Below are 23,806 nucleotides of genomic sequence, written 5' to 3'. Positions count from 1 at the left end.
TTTCTGAGATTGGAGATATCAGTGTGGTCTAAAGTTGTTGCATAAAGCTTCAGAAGGATATAAGAAGATTTAGGTAGCTGATGCTATGCCAAACAGGGACATAGAGTCATGGCCTAAAGGCAGAATTCAGCAAGCCCAGGCAGCTAGATTCCTGCCCTGGAGACAGGTGCACCTAATCCATAAAGCACTGGCTAGTAACATAATCCAGGTAACCTCTTACTCTGATTCAGCTATTAGCAAACTCTAAGACTGAATCAGTGACCCTCCCTGCTTCAAAGGGTGGGCTCTGCAGTCAGCCTGGGTTTGGCTCCATTACCTATAAGGCCAGTGACCGCAGGCAAGGCGTTTAACTTTTCTAAGCTGCAAATCTCCTTATCTGAAAAATGTCAGAAGAGTAAATTGAGAAGATAAACATGCCTAACAGAGGGCACAGTAAGAATTCAATAAAAGTTCCTTATTAGTACTTGATGTTTACCCACCAATTTTCAGACACATTTTTGGCTCCCTTCATGGTAGAAAGAGACAGTGCTGACCTGTTGCATAAGTATAAATAAATATGCAAACAAAATCTGTGTGTGGACTCAAAATTAGACTCACAGTCATAGAAAAGAAGCCACATCACTGTCAGTGAAATAGGTGTAGTCTAGCCAAGAGGTGACTAAACGATAGGGCATAATTTTCATTGTTATTTTTTAAAATGTTAATGTGGAGGAAAATATTTGAGAAAATACAGAAATGGCTGAGTTATACAAGTAGAAAGAAAAATTCTTCACAACAATGGGAACAAGGTTAATAAATAAAATTAACAATGTATTTACCACACATCATAATTAACCCCATGGCAGTGACTTAGATTTCTTAGTACTTAGCCTTTAAGCAGAAGCTTAAAAGCTTTAGAGTGTTCAGTAACTGCAACTCAAAATTAAGTTGTGGACTTTCCTAGGGTGAAGAATAAGGAAGAGAGTGAAATAAGTCACTGCCAAGAAAAACTGCTCTTTCAGTATTGTTCTCCCTCAGATCACTTCTGCTTTTCTCCACTTAATTGGTTTAGCGAGGAAGCACAAATTAGTTTCAACAGCAACTTTTATAACCATCTTATAAAAGTCAGAATCATACCTATACATTTTGAAAGGAGCAGATGAAAAACAATTTTGCAAATGTGTTGTACACAACAATGTAGGAATTTCTTTCTTCCTGATCTTTAAACCACTCAATACTAAAATTATCAGATGTTAAGATTTATTTACAAAACAATATATATCCTAGAAACAATATAGAAATTAAAATATTTCTACAGTAAAATAAAGAGGCAATCTACAAATTAATATATATATATCATCATGATAATTAGCTTTTAATAAGATGGATTATAGGTGATTTTTAGTTTCTTATTTGCTTTCACTTTTTTCTATTTTCTACAATGAACATACATTTACTAGTACATTCAGGAAAAAGGACTATATTTCTAAAGTACACAAATGATAGCATTTTCCTCTTTCACCATATTAAAATATTGGTACATTGAAGGACATGACATTTAAGCCAAATGCCTAGAGGTCCAGGAGAAAAGACAATATTCAACCCCTTTTCACTTAAAATTCAAAATAATGAATGCATAACAAACTTGCATAACTTCATTATTTTCATTCTTTTAACTGCTCTCGAAACTATGTACAAATTATGATGCTCATACAAGAAGGGAAAGAAGGGAAAACAACCTGTGTAAAACTGCCAGTTACACTCTGCACCAGCAGCTCTGATAAACTTAACCTGATGGAAGCAGAAGAACATGGCTCTGAAGTAGATTTTATGAGGAAAAGGAGGCTTGGAGAGAGGTTAAGTCACTAGGTGAAGCTCACTAAACTACTCACAGGGTTTCCACCAGGATTTTAACCCGTGTCAGAGTCCATGTCTACTTTTACTATACAGTGATGTCAATTTTTATTTTTAATCCACCAGGTTGTCCTTAGGGAGCTGTATGATATACAGTAAGTAAATTAAACATCAATATAAACTTCCTCAGGATATTTAGTATTCATGGGGATTAATATTCAGAGTTTTCAACCCAATTATTTTAAAAAAGATATATATGGTTTAGATGCCCTCATCCTTCCTACCCCTCTCCCCCAACACAAACGGTTGGCCTAAACTATCACCTTGTACTACAGCAAAGCTCCCTCTCCTTTTATTTATTTACTAGAGGCCTGGTGCATGAAATTCGTGCATGAGGGGGGGAGTGAGAGTCCCTCACACTTGCAATCCGAGACCCCTGCACTCTTGCAATCTGAGACCCCTCGGGGGATGTCCGACTGCCGGTTTAGGCCGGATCCCGCAGCGGTCTGGCCTAAACCGGCAGTCGAACATCCCTCTCGCAATCCAGGACCGCTGGCTCCTAACTGCTGGCCCGCCTGCTTGCCTGATCGCCCCTAACCACCTCTGCCTTGGCCCCCACCGCCGCGGCTTTGTCTGGAAGGATGATTGGAATGACTTCAGGAAGGTCATTCAGCTGTCCGGTCTAATTAGCATATTACTCTTTTATTATTATACATTATTATAGATTTTAAAATATATTTTAACTAGAGGCCCAGTGCATGGTTTCGTGGTGCACCGGTGGGGTCCCTCGGTCTGGCCTGCACCCTCTTGTAATCCGGGACCCCTGGGGGGATGTCGGAGAGTCAGTTTTGGCCCGATCCCTGCAGGCCCGATTCAGACAGCAGGGAGCCCGATCCTGTCTGTTGAGCGTCTGCCCCTGGTGGTCAAAGTCAACCGGTCACTTAGGCATTTATATATATAGATTAATTTCAGAGAGGAAGGGAGAGGGAGAGAGAGAAACATCAATGATAAGAGAATCATTGATCGGCTGCCTCCTGCACGCCCCCTACTGGGGATCGAGCCCTCAACCCAGGCATGTGCCCTGACTAGAAATTGAACCATGACCTCCTGGTTCATGGGTTGATGTTCAACCACTGAGCCATGCCAGCTAGGCACTCCTCCTTTTAATAGCACTTTCTACTCTACTTCCTACACACAAACCCTAATACGGAATACTACAATCAATGTCAGTATACCTTTCCTAGGAATCTTTTTTATTAATTATGGACTTATATGGGTTTTTCAAAAAAAAAGAAGAAAAAGAAAAACCACTAAAATATCAGATTATTCCAAAACCATGAGATTGCTGAATTTCTTGAACTTAGAGTTTATGTCTCTTACTTGACTAGCACACAGTTTGGGTAACCACAGAAACTGTTACCATTTACATAAGAACAAGCAGGACAGGAGATGGGAAGGCTCTAGGCTTACACAAGGAAATGAAAACCTCCCCAGCAGCCCTGATTTGACCTCCACTACTTCCTGGTAACCAGCCTACAGTACGAAATTCTGAGTTTGGTATTCCTGAACTGCAGCTTGTGCTAATCTCCGAAATATTTTAATTCATTAGGCTGAGTGGGACAGGAAACATTTAAGCAGTGTTACAAAATCATATAATGTAGTACCTGTATTTGTAGATAATCATGAAATTCGCTCAGTAAATTACAGTAATCCAAGTCATAACCTCCCCAAAATGAATTTTTCCACTTTGCTTTTTGCAAGTTACCGATCTTTACTCCTAGCCGTAAGTTAGGCATCTAAATGGCACTGTCCTTTCAGGATTCCAGGTGTCACTCCGTAAACATTTAATGAGGTCATGCCCACTACTACATGTTTCCACAGAGCAATGAAGAGAATTCAATCAGCCTAAGGCTTCTCTGGGCAAGAAGTTGATTTGTAAATGATAATAAGCAGGTTGAAACGCAGCAAATTTATCATGCTTTACCATAAACCAGTTAAAGCATGGTGGGTTTTGTTTGCTGTTTTACTTTTATGGGTGTCAGTTGTCAATTACAAAAAAATATGGTTTTGAAAAAAAATTTTATTGAATTAATTGGGGTGACATTGGTTAACAGAATAATATAGGTTACAAGTATACAATTCTAGAATACATCATCTGTATGTTGTATTGTGTGTTCAGTACCCCAAGTCAAGTCTCTTTCCATCATCATTTATGTTTTAGATGTGTATTTGCATATCCTAAATAAAAACAGCCAGGACTATTAATACTGGCCCATAGATAGAGGACATAAAATAAGTAAATCAAATATATATTTAGATGGAAGGCACTAGAAATAAATCAGGAACATGACTTCATGATGCGTTGTGTATGTTCTCATCATTTTTACTACTTAACTCTGAGAAGTGAACCAATGCTTACAGTCACTGATGAGAAGTGGTAGAAATAGAGAGGAGACTGATATTTCAACTTTCAGAATATTAACACTTCAAAGCAACAATAACACTGTTCTAAATCTATTGTTCATTTTTTTTTATTTATCAGAAAAATGTTCCACTTAGAAATTTACATGTGATTTGATTTTCATCACTGCATATATGAGGCAATTTTTAATTGCCCATGCCAACCAAGGAAAACTTGCAGTCCTTGAACAGAAAATCTCTTGCAAGGAAACCAACTTTCCAGTCTTTCTTCCATTCCTCCTCGCTATTTCACAGGAAGCAAATGGTTCTTAAAGCATTCTGTTTAAACAGTGAGGCACGTTTCCAGATCTTAGCTATTGTCAATGGCACTGCTATGAACATAGATAGGGGTGCATATATTCTTTCTGTTTGGTGTTTTGGGTTTCTTAGGATATATTCCTAGAAGTGGAATCACTGGATCAAATGGCAGTTCCATATTTAATTTTTTGAGGAAACTCCATACTGTCTTCCATAATGGCTGCACCAGTCTGCATTCCCACCAGCAGCATACTAGGGCTCCCTTTTCTCCACATCCTCAGGAGCCCTTGTCATTTGTTGATTTGTTAATGGTAGCCATTCCGACAGATGCAAGGAGATACCTCATTGTCATTTTAATTTGCATATCTTGAATGATGTTTTCATATGTCTCTTGGCCATCTATATGCATATCCCATGGACACAGACAATAGTGTGATAAAGACCTGGGGTGGGGGTGGGTGCAAGCTAGATGGGATCAATAGGGAAAAAGGGGGACATCTGTAATACTTTCAATAAAGATAAATATAAAAAAATAATAATAAATAAAAAGTGAGGCATGTGACAGGAGTTGTGGGGAGGGGGTACACAGAGATTACCAAAGGAACATAAAGTTTAAAAAAGTTCATTATAGCTAATTTAGGAATATATTACTTTCTCATTAGGACTGAGCCATCACAAGAGTTATGGGTATGACAGAGGACTGTGAAGCTTCAGTTATCTTTAATTAAAAAGAATTGGTACTATTCAGAAAACGCAACCCGAGTGTGTTAGAAAATTATGAGTAAGCTGCTAGCCTCATCCGTCAAAGGCTACATGCTGTGTGCCCAAATGGCAGGCTTGGCTTTCCTAGCTCCCATGGTTTATCTAGCTACATGACTGACATTTTTAACCTTGAAGGAATCGTTCTCACATTTAGGACTCAAAGAAACTGACCAACCGCTCAACAAATGTCTCACAATCCAAGAAAGGGATCCTCTGTCCAGAGGGAGAAAAAAAGTAGTTCAATAGGTTGCAGTTATTTTTATGAAGTCCTGAAGGAACAGTAGGAAAGGTATCAAAATTCATTAGAAAACAAAAACACTGAACAGATATCTATACATTATCTTTGCAATTACCTTAAGTTTCAGATTTTCTATAACTTTAAAAACCTATTCCTTGTCACTTACAATTTTCTTTTAGCTACTCTTTCTGCGTTTTATCAGCCCTTCCAAGTCATAAATCATCACATAAGACATGTTTACTTTTAAACACAAGTACCTAATATTTAAGATTAAAAAAACACACGCATGCAAATCAGAATACATGCTTCAAGTCATTCACTTGATCGTCAGGAAGTAATTTTTGCCAACATATAACAAAGATTTTAACATTTACTTTCCTCTTGGTGTTAGCAGTTAATTGAGCAGAGGTCAAGGACGCTAACTGCCTCTTATGAAACATGATTGTACTACCGTGAAGCTATTTATTAGACTGTTGGCTGTGATTTTCTTCAACTTAGTCACAAGTATAGGAGGCTCAAGCAAGAGTGGCTGGCACTCTTCCTGCGGTAGCAATTTATGGAAAGTAAAATGAAGCCACATTCATGAACACTATCCTCAGAATTCAAAGAAGATGCAGGGGAAAGTAGTTTGAGAACACGGATGTGGCCTATACATAGTTTCACCCATACTTCAGTTGACACCTGTGTTTTCCTCAAGAGCAGGACCTGGGAAAGGGGTGGTATTTTGGGCTCTATTATCTTTCAATGTTTGATATCGCTCTTCAAAATTTCCAAAGTTAACAACTGTGCTACATTTATTTTAAAATGTGTGCTGGGTTTTAGAGTCTAAATGTTAACTATGGAAAGAAGAGTAAGAGTTATTTTAATTGCATACAGAAAATGTACCAAGGTATTTGGAAGTCACCTTCTTTTAGCACATTTTTAGGATACAGAATTTTAGAAAACCAGTATCTGCTAAAAGTATTTTTCTCTTTGCCACCCACTACAGTGGTTCTCAACCTTTCTAATGCCGCGACCCTTTAATACAGTTCCTCATGTTATGGTGACCCCCAACCATAAAATTATTTTCATTGCTACTTCATAACTGTAATTTTGCTACTGTTAATGAATTGTAATGTAAATATCTGTGTTTTCCGATGTCTTAGGCGACCCTGCTAGCGACCCACAGGTTGAGAACCACTGCACTAGAACTTCCCTGGACTGTGAGCAACTTTAATTGGCCACCACGATAAAAACACTCTCCTTCAACCTTCTTTTACAAATACTGGACTTAGAATTTCCTCTGAGGCCACCATGCAGAGAGCAACAGTTAATGAAATTGCATGCCTATATTTCCCAGTTCTACCAATCTTTGCTTAAATGTTAAAATGTAATTATATATTTTAAGTGATCAAAATTTCCAATCTCGACAGTGGTGTTTTAGCTTAAAAATGAAACACCCCACCATAGGAGAAAAATCTGCATGTGTAAAGTAATAAGATTTCAGTCATTTCCAGGCCATTACATTAAAAAGTACTTTGTAGTCATTTATTCTGTACCATAATTGAGAGCTTATTTGCCAAAAATCTAATGGTTTTTTTATTCATTTTAAATCACCCTGGCAAGAGTTAGCAGACTTGCAAACAGTGGGTTTTAAATGCTTTCTTTCAAAAGTAAAAAATGAAACATATCTATCAACAACTGAATCTAAAAAAACACACAAAATAAACCAACAAGCAGAACAGAAGCAGACTCATACTAGTTGATGCAGAGAACATTGTGATGGTTGCCAGATGGGATGGGAGTTGGGCTGAGGTGGTGAGAAAAAAAAAAGGTGAAGGGATTAAGAAGTACAAATTGGTTGTTACAGAATAGTCATGAGGGAGGATGTAAAATACAGCCTAGGGACTATAGACAATAATATTCTAATAACTATGTGTGGTGTCAGATGAGTATCAGATTTACCAGGATGATCACTTTGTAAGTTATATAATGTCTAATCATGGGGGTGTACACCTGAAACGAATATAATACTGAATGTTGACTGTAACTGAAAAATAAAAATGATTAAAAAAAAACAAACCCTGTAAACAGACTGTAAAGGTAACAAATACTAAGATTTACATGGGACACCTTCCTGTATTAGAGATTAAAAGACATATTTTGTTGGATTAAATTTTAAGAAACATGATGATCAGATTGTCTGATAAGAATTTCCAGAAGAAATATTGGGGGGAGGTTGGATTTAAGTCATTCCAAGTAAGCATAACTAAAACCTATACTTCACAAGCCAAATATTTTAAGAGTCCCATACTCTGTCGACTGAGCTAGCGGGCAGGTGAGCCAAATATTTTAGAAAATGTCTAAATAAGGTACATGGGTTGATATTGACAGAGAACCACAGTATACTATACTGCATTGTAAATTTTTCTAGGCAAATATTTTCCATCACAAATACCTGTATTTTATAGCAACATTAAACAATTAAGCAAATAAAAACATCGTAAATTATTTAACCCCACCAGGCTGTTTCTGAGTCATTTTTTATTTTTTATTATTTTTTAATTTCTTTATTGATTAAGGTATTACATATGTGTCCTCATGAGTCATTTTTTTAAATGTTTATACAACTGACTAATAAACTATAAATCTAAATAGAAATAGAATCTACATATCATGCTCCTCCCTTCCAATTTTCTATATCTGAATATCTCTGTCAGGTATCTTTTATATATTTACTAGAGGCCTGGTGCACAAAAATTCGTGCACTCAGGAGCGGGCCCTTCAGCCTGGCCTGTGCCCTCTCGCAGTCCGGGACCCCTCGGGGGATGTCTAATTGACAGCTTAGGCCCACTCCCCGGGGGATCGGGCCTAAGCTGGCAGTCAGACATCCCTCTGGCAGCCTGGGAGCCCTTGGCGGGTGGGCCTAAGCCGTTAGTCGGACATCCTTAGCACTGCCACGGAGGTGGGAGAGGCTCCCACCACTGCCACTGCGCTGGCCAGCCATGAGCTGGCTTCTGGCTGAGCTGCACTCCCCCTGTGGAAGTGCACTGACCACCAGGGGGCAGCTCCTGCATTGAGCGTCTGCCCTCTGGTGGTCAGTGCGCGTCATAGCAACTGGTCGTTCCCAGTCGTTTCACCTTTAGGGTCAATTTGCATATTACCCTTTTATTATATAGGATTCTGGCAAAATAAAATTTGCGTGACTCACTTAAGTATACTGATCCATTTGTTTTGTGCTAGGGTTACAGGGGGCTATTTCTCCATAACAGATTTTAATAAACTATAAATGAAACATTCAAATTCAACAGACTAAAATTTTTAAGTGCAACAGTAAATACTGACAAGTAATGCACCTTTAGAGCACTTCAAACATCATGGCTTACAACTTTATTTTTTATAAAAGTATAACTGTACTGTAGCGTCCCATTTTTTCTATTTAGCTTTTCTAAAAAAGTTTATAAAAAGAGAAATTCTCACAGAAGCATAGAGACAGTGCACTGTTGTTACGGCATCACTTCTTAACAAGTGTTCATGCCTAAAATTCTGTAAAACTGTTTAAAAGGGTCTCCTGCTACATTGAGAACCTGAGTCCACTGTTTCACTTCAATAGCTAGACTCAATGCTTCAGATTTAACAAGGGCTCCAGCTGGAGAAAGGGTTAGGCATCCACAGTTACAAAAGCAATTTGCAAACCTGCCTCACATGAAAGAGAATATCTCATCACTGGTTTTTTTTGTTTTTGTATGTTTTTATTAAAAAGGAAACTCAAGAGCAGGGGTGGGCAAACTTCTTGACTCAAGGGCCACAATGGGTTCTTAAACTGGACCGGAGGGCCGGAACAAAAGCATGGATGGAGTGTTTGTGTGAACTAATATAAATTCAAAGTAAAGGACTGGAGGGGAGAGCAAGAGAACCGGATAGAACAGCGGGATCTGGCCCGCGGGCCATAGTTTGCCCACGGCTGCTCAAGAGTCTAAGGATAATTATAGAGAGTTTAAAAACCAGAAATGCTGATATACCCACCTTCTCATAGAGTGACAAAGTTTTGCTAATTTCTCAGTTAATATCTATTTAAGACATACTTATTCTTTAATTAATACCAATTCTTTTAATAAAGTATACACATACTACTAAATATATATTTTCATAGTAAGTACCTCAATACTTAAGCACTAACCCAAATCATAAAATATTTTATAAAAACAAGAACTACAAATTATGTCTAAGCCAAATAATCATTAAACATGTACATTTACTATTGAAGAGAGCAGCATTCCCCTTGAGGCCTAAAGGTATTCTTAAATTCAGGGACTCAATAGAAGATTAAAGGTGGGAAAAAAACACAAAAAAACCTTAGGTCATCTATTCCATTCTAATCTTGAACAGAACTGCTCCCAATGGTATCTGATTTAATTTTAATTCATCCAGTTTAAAATATCCTTGGTAATAACAAATTCCAATTGCTTTGCTTGGAAGCCTATTAGCAGACTAGTTGGCATTGATATAATATTGCAGCTAATTATACCTCTCGGTTTGAGAAACCAGGGTGCTCTGCAGCAAGTCCATCAACCTAATTAGATAATGCAAAGTTAATTTTTCCTCAAGTTGCAGTGTACCAGCTCTTATACTCAGTGAACTCAATCAGGTCTCCCTGTTGGCATGTTTAAATGCTTCTCAGGAGCAATGCTTAAAAATGCAACAGAGGCTGGGAAGCCCAGAAGAGAATTTATAATGGGGCAGAAATGAGGACATTTCTCATTTTGAAATATTCAGGATTCTTAGCAAATGGAAGTTTTTCCCTCTCCAAGAAAGATGTAAGCCCTGGGTAATTGCAGCTCCACTTGTCTCAGCATTGCTTTCAGGATCACTAGGCTAAACTGGAATGCAGCGGCAGACCTCATTTTTTTTTAGCTAGCATTACTGAAATGCTGAGCGTACTGTTTTGCTATTCTGTTTTTTCTTTCCCAACTTCAAATACTAAAGTGTTGTTCTAAGCACAGCTTTACAAGTTTCTGGATTTCAGACTAAAAGAGTACAAAAGTGCCTAATGTGTATTACAAGCATATTTTTAATATAATGTCTACATTACATATAACATCTATATATATAAAAGCCTAAGGGATCGTTCCACCGGTAGCTATGACATGCACTGACCACTAGGGGGAAAACGCTCAACCCACAGGCATAGAAACATGGAACAGACTGATGAATCTCAGAGGGAAGTGGGGAGGGGAAAGGGCAGGAAGAGATTAACCAAAGATCTTATATGCATACTAGAGGCCCAGTGCACGGATTCCTGCACCAGTGGGGTCCCTTGGCCTGGCCTGTGGGGATCGGACTGAATCCCTGCACCGGCCTCCGACATCCCCCAAGGGGTCACAACTACATGAGTATGATTCAATTAAAAATAAATAGAGTGGCCCTGACCGGTTTGGCTCAGTGGATAGAGCGTCGGCCTGCGGACTGAAGGGTTCCGGGTTCGATTCCGGTCAAGGGCATGTACCTGGGTTGCGGGCACATCCCCAGTAGGGGGCGTGCAGGAGGCAGCTGATCGATGTCTCTCTCTCATCGATGTTTCTGACTCTCTATCCCTCTCTCTTCCTCTCTGTAAAAAATCAATAAAATATATTAAAAAAATAAATTCTTTATAAAAAAATATATATAGAGAGAGAGAGTGGAGCAAAAGTAGGTTTACAGTTGTGAGTACTCAAAACAGAGTTTATTCATGTATTATTATTTATTAATTATTGTATTATTTTTCATACAAGCAACTGTAAACCCACTTTTGCCCCACCCTTGTATACACATATATCTTTACAGGCACAGACACAGACAGACACAGAATGATGATTGGGGGGAGGTGAAAGCAGAAAAGATACAACCCCAAATGGATTATGTTTCTCTTTGGTAGTTACAGTTCTCTAAAAAATACCCATCCTTCACCCCTTCAACTTCTGTCATGTGATAGAGTTTTCCTGGGTCATCTATTTACTGATGCCAATGAAGAGGTTACTGTAGTCCCTCTCAAGTACCACTGGTTAGTTTGGCAACAGGTGAACTTACTTCCACAGCCACTTGCTACATCCTTAAATCTAATCAGATCTTGCTCAAATATTGTAGCATCTGAAATTGTTGATGGGCCCACCCTTATGGAGATTACCTTTTGCTCCTGTTTTCGAGAGGGCAATATTCTGTAAAGCATTTTACCTCTGCCTGGACCTTCTTAGCACCTAAAATAAGGCACTTTCCATGTTTCTTTTTTCCTACCCATGTTTCTCTCCTCCATCCACATGCGCTCCCTTAATCTATCAATCTACTCCCTGAGCTGCAGACATCATGTTCCTGCCAATGAGCTAGGCCAGTGGTCGGCAAACTCATTAGTCAACAGAGCTAAATATCAACAGTACAACAATTGAAATTTCTTTTGAGAGCCAAATTTTTTAAACTTAAACTTCTTCTAAACCACTTCTTCAAAACAGACTCGCCCAGACCATGGTATTTTGTGGAAGAGCCACACTCAAGGGGCCGAAGAGCCGCATGTGGCTTGCGAACCGCAGTTTGCCGACCACAGAGCTAGGCCCTCTGCATCCAATACTGACTTCTATTCTGAGTTCCATCTACCTGGTAAACACCTTCACTTGACTGACCCAAGTCTGTAAAATACAATATGCTCAAACCAAACCAATGTTTTGTTTTGCAGCCTCCAAACCCACATGTTCTCTACACCTGTGCTTCTCAAAGCGTGATCCCTGGACCACTAGCATCAGCATCACCTGGGAGCTAGTCAGACATGCAAATTCTCTGCCCCACCACAAACCAACTGAATCAGAACATCTGGGCACGAGGCTGAGTAATCTGTGTTTTAACACATTCTCAAGGTGATTCTGATGCCTGCTGAAGTTGAGAACCACTGCTCCAGACAATTCTGGTCCTTCTAAAGGTAGCCTTCCTTTCCTATGTCATCCAGTAGGACTCCTCCTCCCATCAGCTACCCTGGGGAATTCTTTCATTCTACTTTCTTTTTTTAATTTTTTTTTTAAATATATTTTATTGATTTTTCACAGAGAGGAAGAAAGAGGGACAGAGAGCCAGAAACATCGATCAGAGAGAAACATCGATCAGCTGCCTCCTGCACACCTCCTACTGGGGATGTGCCCGCAACCAAGGTACGTGTCCTTGACCGGAATCGAACCCGGGACCCCTCAGTCCGCAGGCCGACGCTCCATCCACGGAGCCACACCGGTTTCGGCAATTCTACTTTCTTCATATTCATGTTCTCGGCCCCTCTCCCAGGTTAGGTCTCATCATCTCTTACAGAGACATTTCTCTCCACATTTAAATCTAGCCTGCACTTGATTCCAGATTATTCCTTACTAGAGGCCCGGTGCATGAAATTCATGCACAGGGGTAGGGGTGTGTGTGTGTGTGTGTGTGTCCCTCAGCCCAGCCTGCACCCTCTCCAATATGGGATTCCTCTCACAATCCAGGACTGCTAGTTCCCAACTGCTCGCCTGCCTGCCTTCCTGATTGCCCCTAACCACTTCTGCCTGCCAGCCTGATCACCCCCTAACCACTCCCCTGCCAGCCTGATTGACGCCTAACTGCTCCCCTGCCGGCCTGATTGCCCCTAACTGCCCTCCCTTGCTGGCCTGGTCTCCCCTAACTGCCCTCCCCTGCTGGCCTGGTCACCCCTAACTGTCGTCCCCTGCAGGCCTGGTCGCCCACAACTGCCCTTCCCTGCTGGCCCGGTCACCCCTAACTGCTCTCCCTTGCCAGCCTGGTTGCCCCTAACTGCCCTCCCCTGCGGGCCTGGTCGCCCCCATCTGCCCTCCCCTGCAGGCCTGGTCACCCCTAACTTCTGTCCCTTGCAGGCCTGGTCCCCCCCAACTACCCTCCCCTGCAGCCTGATTGCCCCCTACAGCCCTCCCCTGCTGGCCTGGTCACCCCTAACTGTCCTCCCCTGCAGGCCTGGTCGCCCACAACTGCCCTTCCCTGCTGGCCTGGTCACCCCTAACTGCCCTCCCTTGCCAGCCTGGTCGCTTCTAACTTCCCTCCCCTGCTGGCCTGGTCGCCCCCCATCTGCCCTCCCCCTGCAGGCCTGGTCACCCCTAACTGTCCTCCCCTGCAGGCAGGCCTGGTCACCCCCAACTGCCCTCCCCTGCTGGCACGTTCACCCCTAACTTCCGTCCCTTGCAGGCCTGGTCCCCCCCAACACCCTCCCCTGCAGGCCCGGTTGCCCCCCTACTACCCTCCCCAGCTGGCCATCAGGCCTGATCCCCCCAACTGCCCTCCCCTGCAGGCCTGATGGCCCACAACTGCCCTCCCCTGCTGGCCATCTTGTGTCCACATGGGGGCGGCCATCTTTGACCACATGGGGGTGGCCATCTTGTGTGTTGGAGTGATGGTCAATTTGCATATTACCTCTTTATTATATAGGATTATATAGGATACCCTGGCTCTGACCATTCAGTGTTCAATCATTCAGGGTTCTGGTTCTATTGATCTTTCTGTGGTCCTCTTGTCCATCCCTCCATTCCCTACTCCCATCTTCCAGCCATGCAGGCCCCAAGATTTGCTTCAAACTTTCATGCTTTTGCACACAGTTCCTTCGTCCCTGCCCTGCAATGAGCTCTCTGACGGCAGACGAGATGCTTGCTCTGTGATCCCACAGGACCCAGTGTGAACTTAGTTAATACAGTTTTTGTCACACCCATTGCAATTGCTATTTGTGTGTCTGGCCCACAAACCTGTAGCCAAAACAACTTATTGCTCATTTTGTTTATCTAGGACCAGCTCACAGAGTGCAATGATCGTATAATTTGTCATCCAACCCAGAGCCCTGCCTACATCTGCAAGCTCATCAAATACTGTATTCTCTCCAAACTCGCCATGCTCCAGTTACATTGGCCTCCTCCCTCCCTCCCACTAATTTTTTTTATTGATGTTTAGAGAGAGAGAGAAGGAGAGGGAGAGGGGGAGAGGGAGAGAGGGAGAGAGGGGGAGAGGGAGAGAGGGAGAGAGAGAGAGAGAGAGGGAGAGAGAGGGAGAGAGAGGGAGAGAGAGGGAGAGAGAGGGAGAGAGAGGGAGAGAGAGGGAGAGAGAGGGAGAGAGAGGGAGAGAGAGGGAGAGAGAGGAGAGAGAGAGAAACATTGATGGGAGAGAGAAACATCAATTGACAGAGAAACATCTATTGGCTGCCTTCTACAAACCCCCTACTGGGGATCAAGACCAAAACGTGGGCATGTGCCCTGACCAGGAATCAGACCCCACCACCTTTCCATGCATAGGACAAACCAACTCACTGAGCCACACCAGCCAGGACACAGACTAAAGGGTACAAAAAATTGTCTACTGTGTATTTAATCATTTTTCATATAATGTCTCATTATACATAATATATATTATATATTATCAAAACTACATGATTAGGATTCATTCTATTTCTCAAACATACAGGCCCCCTTTTCAAACTCCGAGGCTTCACCCTACATGCTCCCTCTGTCTGAAATGCTCTTCCTCAGAATTGGATTACAGGCTCATACTCTGTAGGCCTCATTTCAGCCATCATCTTCTCTGACCTTCCCAGAGTGGTTCTTGCTGCCCCTTTTCTCTTTCACATTGTCCTGTATTGTCTTCACAGTGATGGTCGCTATTTTAAAATGACCTCTCTATTTTCTGTCTCCTTTTTGTAGTCCGCAGGGTCTCGTCTATGCTATTAAAAACCATAGGGTAGGGCCAGAGAGCAAAGCTCTGAAGTCAGAACACCTGGCTCTACCAGTTCCTAAGTAAATGACCTTGGCAAGGCATTTACCTCTCTGTAACTCAGTGGCCGCATCTATAAAGTGGGGATTATATCAAAATTGCATTAGAGGGCCATTGTTTCAATGAAACAACATAATACATGTAGAATGGTTAGCTGGCACAAAGTAAGGATTCAATGTATGTTCTCTATTACCGTTGCTATTACTACTACTCTATTGCATCTCCAATGCCTAGGACAATTGATGATACTTAGTAGGGCAATCAATATTTGAAATATTTGTTGAGTGAATTAGTGACTCAAGAGTTGATGAAAAAAATGAATGCCACCAATCCCTCAACTCCTCTTCAAAACTTCCAAGGAGCTTTTCTATCTTGCTGGATAAAACCCCATCCCAGTTCCCTAGCCTACACTTAATTCCCTGCAAAACATGGTCCAAATTTGCTTTTCCAATCCTAAATCTACCACTTTTCACCAGTAAACCAGACTTCCTTCTAGTCTCAACTCATTTAGTCTAGACCAGTGGTTGGCAAACTCATTAGTCAACAGAGCCAAATATCAACAGTACTACAACTGAAATTTCTTTTGAGAGCCAAATTTTTTAAACTTAAACTTCTTCTAATGCCACTTTTTCAAAATAGACTCGCCCAGGCCATGGTATTTTGTGGAAGAGCCACACTCAAGGGGCCAAAGAGCTGCATGTGGCTCGCGAGCCACAGTTTGCCGACCACGGGTCTAGACCACTGATTTTCAACCCTTTTCATCTCATGGCACACAAACTAATTACTAAAGTTCTGTTCACGTCAAACAATGCATTTTTTGCCGATCTGACAAAAAATAGATATAATTTTGATTCATTTGCACTGGACAGCTATTGTTTTGTTGGCTGTTGTCATTTTATTTGACAATCTAAGGGAAAAGAGGTCAGAGCCCCTGACTAAATAGATATGTATTGTATTTTAAAAATTCTTGCAGCACACTGATTAAAAACCGCTGGTCTAGAAAGATGTTCCCTTCATTGGTACCTGTCAAAAATCCCACTGATACTCTAGGTCCAGCCAAATGCCATGATCTTCACTCTTGCCTCTGAATATCCACATCCTACAGCTGTGTAAAATCTCCTTTTTATGATTGTTCCATATTCACACCATTTATCTCACTTATGAGAAGAGACTGGAGTTTGTGTTCTTGCCATCTCCAGCATCCAGCCCCAGTGCCTTTCAGGGAAGAAAGCTCTCAATACATTATTTTAAACGTATGGATGGCTGGAGGTTGGTAAGTACTGTAAAAATACATCAAAAGAAAATTGCTGTTAGTACAGATATAACACCTACTGTGTGGTTATTAGGTCAAGACCTAAGTAACATCTTTGTGATGTCAAAACTTTCCATCTTTCCACTGTACACTACACTATCTCCACCGCCGACAGCAATGGATGGGCACATGCTAAACAATAAATATCTGAAATATTCCTTGAGTGAATGAGTGCCATGTTTATAACCTATCTTCCGATTCTTACAAAGAAGTTTGTCCACACTACTAATATATATTCCACCTTCTCACCATTCTCCCTCTTCCACCATCCATAATCTAACTATAAAACCATTTCTTTCATAGCCTCAAGCTATAGCCATTTCATTCTCGAAACTTTCAATTCTATACATGTGAGGCAAAAGTAGGTTTAAAACTGTATGTGAAACAGAGTTTATTCTTGTATTATTTCTTAATTATTGTATTATTTTCCAAGAAACAACTGTAAACCTACTTTAGCCACACCCTGTATTTAACTTCTTTTTTCCTTTTGTCAGATTATAAATTCATTCTTCTGGAATGAAAATCAGAATTCAAAATCTGAACAAAGACAATGATCTAGGTTAAAGTTGAAGATAGTAATTTTCTTACATTCAATAGCTATTCAAAACTTGATGTCCATCTCTTTCAGTAACTCTGAAGTTAGAATTTACAAATACTCTGTTTACAAATGGCCCAGCCTCAGAATTCTGATTTTCATTCCCACGATGCATTATTTTTTCTCTCTTGAACTCCAATTTACTATTAAATGAACTAATGTAGCTTATGCTAAACCCAAACTGTAACCCATACCTTATCTCCTATTCCATGCAGCTAGCCGAATACACAAAATAGTTATCCAAATTTGACTGTTCAATAGTTTTCATTCTTTCTTTACTACTAATTGTGCTCTCCCTGAATGGCTTTTCCAAATCACCAACTGGTTTGGCTATTAATGAAACATATCCTTGTGATAGCTCTCATACTGCTTCCTTATACTGCTTGGATTGAGGAAGAGGGGAAGCAATCCAGGCCATGCGAGTATTGCCTTTTTCTCTTCCACTAGGATGTGATCCCTTGAGAGCAGGGACTTTTACTTCAGGTGTTCTTGGTATTTTCCAATGAGGTCTTACTAGGAGGAAAGAAGGTGAGGTAGTAACAGGTCTGATGGCTAATTTTCAACCACTAGGTGGGAAACAGTTCCACAGAATGGACAGATACAGCAATTCTCAGGAATGTTTGCATATTCAGGTGTCCTGACCTATGGGGGTGTCATGAGTGAATGGTTGTGAATGGCTTAGCACCTTGGGAGATACTCCATGAGCAGAAAACATGAATCCCACCTCCAAATGGCTCAGTGAGTGGTTTACAGGCACCGTTAGGAAATGTGAAAGCTTCTGATTCTTGACTTAGAAGAATATATGTGAATACAAAAGTCTGCATTAATTTCAAGAGGTCTACAAACCTTGAATTTATTAGACTTGGCAACAGGGAAGTTTTTTTTTTTTATTGCAGTGTTGGGGGAGGACAGCGAAATAGAACAAAAACCAATCCCAGGCATTTTGCCTGGGGAACTGAGGCAAAGGTGTCCACTTAGGACTTCAGATACCATACTCTTTTGCTAAGTGATAGCTCCATCCCTAATAGTATACGTGGCACTTCCCTTTGAAATAAAATCTCATGGCCAAGGGCAGAGTTTTTCAGGTTGCAACCAATCATCATTGAGTTAAAATGGCTTTTAAAAGGTGGAACGTGACAGGGTAATCCATTCACTCATCCTGGTTTGTGATACTCATTTTAACCAGTCTTAGCTTGCCCAGCACATAAAACTCCTCTGCCTGGGAATGGTTCCTGGATTTGTCCTACTATTTACGCTCTGACCCCAAGTGGCAGTGATGGTTTGACTAAAGTGGCAACTGCACAGAGAATCATCAGCTCGCACCAGTACTGGATGTGCTGTATTAGAACCACTAACGATCTTTCAACATTTCCATTACAAACCTCTATTTTCAGAGGCTTATGACTCAACTTGAAACACTCACTCAGGGATAAATCTGGGATACATGGTCTGGGAGGTAATATAATTTATTTAATAAAGGGAACTTTTTGTACTTTGCAAGTGCTAAACAGATGGTATTAATCAATGCTGACCTTAAAATATCTAGAGGACAAAGCCTAAAAAACATAAGCTTTCCCATAACCATAAAATAGGACATAAGAATGTATGAAATTTGTCTTCAGAACTTTCAGTAATGCAATAAATAATCTATCATCCTAAGCCTCCTGATGCCTTCTTCTCCATCACTCCCACATCCAATCACCTAGTCCTGATGCCTTTGTATCTTTAATAGCCCTTGAATCAATTTACTTTTCTCCACTTCCACTGTCACCCTGTCAATCCAAGCAACATCCTGTCCCACCTGAACTGTTACAACCTCCAGCAGGATGCCTACTATCTGCTCTTGCTCCAAACCAACTCATCCTTTCTACAGGCAGGCAGGGCAATCTTTTCAAAACACAAAGCTGAGCGCTGTCTCTCTGCTTCTTAAAAACCCTTTGATGGCTTCCCCACTGCTCTAAAGACCTAATCCTTAGCACGGTGTACAAGACCCACCCTTACCTTTGCATCCTCACCTACCTCTCCTCTCGCTCTGCATGTTCTAACTACACAGATCTTCTTCCAGTGCCTCAGGTCACCATGCTGCCTCCTACCTCAGGGCCTTCTCCCTCTCTGGAGTGCCCTCTCCCACTCCAACAACTACTTTTTCAAATCTTCAGATTTCAACTCAAAAACCCTATCTTCAGGTAAGCCTTTTATGACCAAGCTCCTCCATTTTCTTATCTCTCTCCGCTCGGTTTTTCCCCGCCAGGTTTTTCTTCACAGCATGTACCACAATTTGTGTTGGTTGATTTATGGAGCCTTAACTAATGTGCCTTTTTTTCCTTCTTCTTCTTTTGACTAAACTGCAAGATTTAAGGTTAGGGGCAAGAAGTGTTTCCTCAACAACTAACACTGATATAGAGTAGGCACTCAAAAATGAAATGTTTGTTGGCTATAAAATCGTACACAACAGAGTACAATTTGAACACCATTCACCTTAAATGGCAAGAGGCCCCGAGACTGAAGGAAGATAAATGTGTTGCTCTTGTCTTGACCACAGATAATAATAGTGCCTGGCTGATCTAAAGCAAGGAAGTAGGCCAGGTTTTTTTTTTTTTTTTAAAAAGAACCAGGTTGCAACAGACTTTAGTACCTGGAACACTGAAAGTACAAAACAAGTGGCACAGGGCAGAACCATGAGTATAAGTTTGCTGGAAGCGAGGCAGAACCTATATTTGATAAACTGGATTTCTGTAGACTATCTCAGGCCATTTATAGATATCCAAAAAAGTCCATATGTGGGTCAGCATTAAAGGAGAGGCAGGTGTCTCACAGTGGGTGGAAGAATCTACAATTATAATCAAAGTAAAAGAACCAGAGGGTAAGGGAAATTGGGGGGTCAGAATCTTCCATAAAGGAGATATTTAATGCTTTATCTCAGAAACTCTTAGTTTAGTTTTTTAGTTTTTTAAATTGATTTTTAGAGAGAGGGAGAGAAAGAGAACCATTGATGTGATAGAGAAACGTCGATCATTTGCCTCCTGAAGGCACCCCAACTGGGGTTCAAAACCTCAAGCTGGGTGTGCGCCCTGACCAAGAATCAAACCTGCCACCTCTTGGTGTACTGGACGATGCTCCAACCAACTGAGCCATACTGGCCAGGGCTTAGTTTGGTTTTCATTAATGGGAGACAATAGTTCTTTTATTTATGCTCTTATGACTTATAATCTGTATTCTATACCTTACTGTTTGCCTGCAAATTTAATAAAAGGGTTTGGCTCTTCTGATCCATAAGCATTCTTTTCAATGTTAATTATGTTTGAAAAGTCTTAAAGCTAGCTTCTGTCTTTGGCAAACAAAATTACATTGGATCCACTGACAAATTAATGATGAATGAGGATACCTTCTGAGAAATGTGTCCTTACACGATTTTGTCATTGTGCAAATGTCATAGGGTGCGCTTACACAAACCTAGATGGTATAGCCTACTACATATGTAGGTCATATGGTATAACCTGCTGCTCCTAGGCTACAGGCCTGTATAGCATGTTACTGTACCAAACAACATGAGATTAAATCATGCCCAAGAGAAAATGATGCAATCAAGAGACATGGTAAATGGGACATGTATAAGGACATTATATATATGTGTGTGTATATATTATTGATTTCAGAGAGGAAGGAAGAGGGAGAGAGAGATAGAAACATCAATGATGAGAGAGAATCATTGATCAACTGCCCCCTACTGGGTATCGAGCCAGCAACCTGGGCATGTGCCCTTGACCGGTATCAATCCCAGGACCCTTCAGTCCATGGGCCAACGCTCTACCCACTGGGCAAAACCAGCAAGGGCTCAGGCTGTTTTAGAGCAAAGTTTTATGTTTTTTATAGGTAGAAAGAGCACACTCTAAAATACTGATAAAAAGTATAGTAATACACAAACTAACAACATGGTCATTATCATTATCAGTATTATGTACTGCACGTAATTGTATGTGCTACACTTTTATACAATTGGCAGCACAGGTTTGTTTATGCCAGCATCACAATCACAGGACTAGCATGTTGCACTGTGACATCACCATGGCTACCATGTCACTAGGTGAAAGGAATTTTTCAGCTCCATTATAATTTTATGGGACTACTGTCGTATATGCAGTCCCTAGTTGACCGAAATGTCATTATGCGGCACATGACTGTAATTTTGACCAAAATCAATACACCTCCAACAGCTATTAAATGGGCACGGTGGCTCGGTACTTACGTACCAGCACAAATAAAATGTGTTGGGGGTCGGTATTGGTGCTGATGCTCCACCACTGGTCTAGACTTGCCATCTGAACTAGGGGACATTTTGAACATGGCTAGTTTTGTCAGTTCTCCTCAATTTCTCTCCCAGAAAACGGGGTTTTAACATTTCTAGCTCTTTGTAAAAGGCCATTTAACTTAAAACAAATACTCTCAAACAACTGTAATATTAATTTTTTTTTTTTTGGTCAATGAGTCATTTTGAAAGTAAAATCATAAAAAGGCTGGCACCAGTCCACGAGAGCTGACAGGCTTAAAACCACAAAAGCAAAATTTGTTTGTTTTTTCCCCCCATTAACTTTAAAGTAGATGGCTTGGATGGGAACCCACCACCGATAAAGAGATTCCACTACTGTAAAAACTTCAGATACTAAAACGTAAGAGTAAACCCAGTCATCATATAGGCAGGAACTTAATAATAAGGAAATCTCCTCCTAAGATTCTTATTCAAGAAAAAAAGCCTTCTCGTTCAACTCCCTGATGGTAACTTTCCCGAAGAAGAAAAGTTGATAAAGGAGATCACACAGATGCAACGCAGAAAATATTTGCAAAAGGCACTTCACAACGGAGCACAACTCTTCCAGAGGCCCCTGGCTACTTGGTGGCCCCAAACTTCCCACGCCCTCCCTTACCTCCCAGGGCAGCTGGCCCAGGGGACTACCCCCGGGTCCGGGATCAGGAAGGAGGGGAGTGGTTCCTTTGGGGGTAAGGATGTCAGGCAGGAGGGCGAGGCCGGTAAGCGGCCAACCTGCTGTGACCAAGGCACAGCCAAGAGCTCGAAGACGAAGCTGCGTTAACCGCGGCCCCATCCCAGCTCGGCTCGGAAACTACAGTTCCGAGGCGCCCCACTAAACCCTTCCAGGCGAGGGTGTGTCCAGGCTAACACTCGCTCCGCGGGCGGCAGACAAATGCGTCGCAGCGGAGCTCAGCGCCCCTCCGCGTCGGGCTGAGCGAGCGGGGCGCCGGCACAAGTTAAGTTTCCCGGCCGAGCAGTCCGGTCGCAGCCCGGGAAGAGGAACCGGCTCCACGTCCCCAGGACAGCTACATCGCTCCGGGAGAAGGGCTTCCCCAGAAGGGGGTGGCACGGGGGGGAAGGAGGGGGAACCCGGCCCCAGAGCGGGAGGGGCTGCCTCCCCTCATCGGGCCAACCGCCCCTCCCGTCGCCAAGGAAGCGGAGGCAGGGCCGGTGCAGGACGAGGCCTCGCGCGTCCATCGCACCCCGGCCACCGGAGAGGCGGGGGCGGCGACGCTGCCCGTAAGAGCCGGAGGCGGAGCGCCATCTCGCTTCCATCCCTCTCCCCGGCGGCGGGCAGGCTGGGGGAGCCCCGGCTGCAGCACCTCCGGACGGGCGGGGGCGGAGGGAGGGCTGGACCGAGGGGCCTGGGCCGGACCGGTGGTGATGGCAGCGGCGGCATCTCGCCTCCTCCAGGCCTGCCCTCGCCACAGGCCGCAGCCTGGACCAACCCCGCATCCCCCGCCACGACCGCCGCGGTCCCACCCCGAGGAGTCGGGGGCTGGGCGGCCGCGCCCCCCGCCCCCAGGGACCCGATTTGCTCCCGCTCCGCCCAGAGGTCCCGGCGAGAAGCGCGGCCGCTGAATCGCCGCCGCAGCGCGGGGTGCTCGGGGCGGGGAAGCGCGGGAGGAAGGGGCGGCGAGGGGGCGGGCCGGCGGCGGGCAGCGGGGACCAGGGCAGCGGGGACCGAGTGCGTGGGGCTCGGCGACCACGATAGCCCGCGCGGCGCCCGCACCACCTGCGGAGCTGCGGAGCCCACGCCGCGCCCGAACCCGCCGCTCCCGCTCCCGCCACTCGCGCGCAAACAAAACAAGTTGCAGGTCGCCGCCACCGGAGGGGGCGGGCGGGTCACTCACCCTCATTCTGCTCAGCGGGCTCGGGTCGTCCAGCCGCGGGGACAGGGAAGACCAGAGGACCACTAGCCCCAGGAAGCTTCCCACCAGCAGCAAACTGCGTAAGATGAACCCAATCTTCAGCCTCATCTTCCTCCGGCGGCTGGAGACACACAGCCGGGCGCAGCCGCCGCCACTGCTCTCCCCTCCCTCCTTCCCCCTCCTCCGGCTCTCCTCCTCCCTCCCCCACCCCTGCCGCCTCTGCTGCCGCCCTCTCCGCCGCCTGCCCTTCCCAGCTCCAGATCCGGAACTCCCCTCGGCTGTACCTTCCCCGGCCCTGCCCTCCACCCCCGCCCCGCGGCCCCGCGGCCCCGCGCTCCGCGGCCGCGGTACTCCCCCCTCCGCCGGCGGCCTCCGCAGAGCTCCAACCGACCCGTGCGCCTCGCTCTCTCAGCTGCCTCTCTGTCTA

The 23,806-nt window shown here is 43.2% G+C and overlaps 1 protein-coding gene across 3 annotated transcripts in view; it reads right to left on the bottom strand.

The window, feature by feature from the left end:
• GALNT7 (polypeptide N-acetylgalactosaminyltransferase 7) overlaps nucleotides 1-23,557 on the bottom strand; it is a 142,407-nt gene extending 118,850 nt beyond the window's left edge. For all 3 annotated transcript variants that reach the window (XM_080673284.1, XM_080673282.1, XM_080673283.1), the window contains exon 1: nucleotides 23,362-23,557. In XM_080673284.1, the coding sequence (XP_080529410.1) occupies nucleotides 23,362-23,487 (126 nt within the window). In that variant the 5' untranslated portion in view covers nucleotides 23,488-23,557. The remainder of the gene's footprint in view (nucleotides 1-23,361) is intronic.
• Nucleotides 23,558-23,806: the final 249 nt, after the last annotated feature.

This window comes from Plecotus auritus, assembly GCF_963455305.1.
Source record: "Plecotus auritus genome assembly, chromosome: 6".
In the NCBI taxonomy this organism is placed as follows: Eukaryota; Metazoa; Chordata; class Mammalia; order Chiroptera; family Vespertilionidae; genus Plecotus; species Plecotus auritus.
Note: the sequence above shows the minus strand (reverse complement) of the source record. Positions and strands in the feature narration are given on the sequence as shown.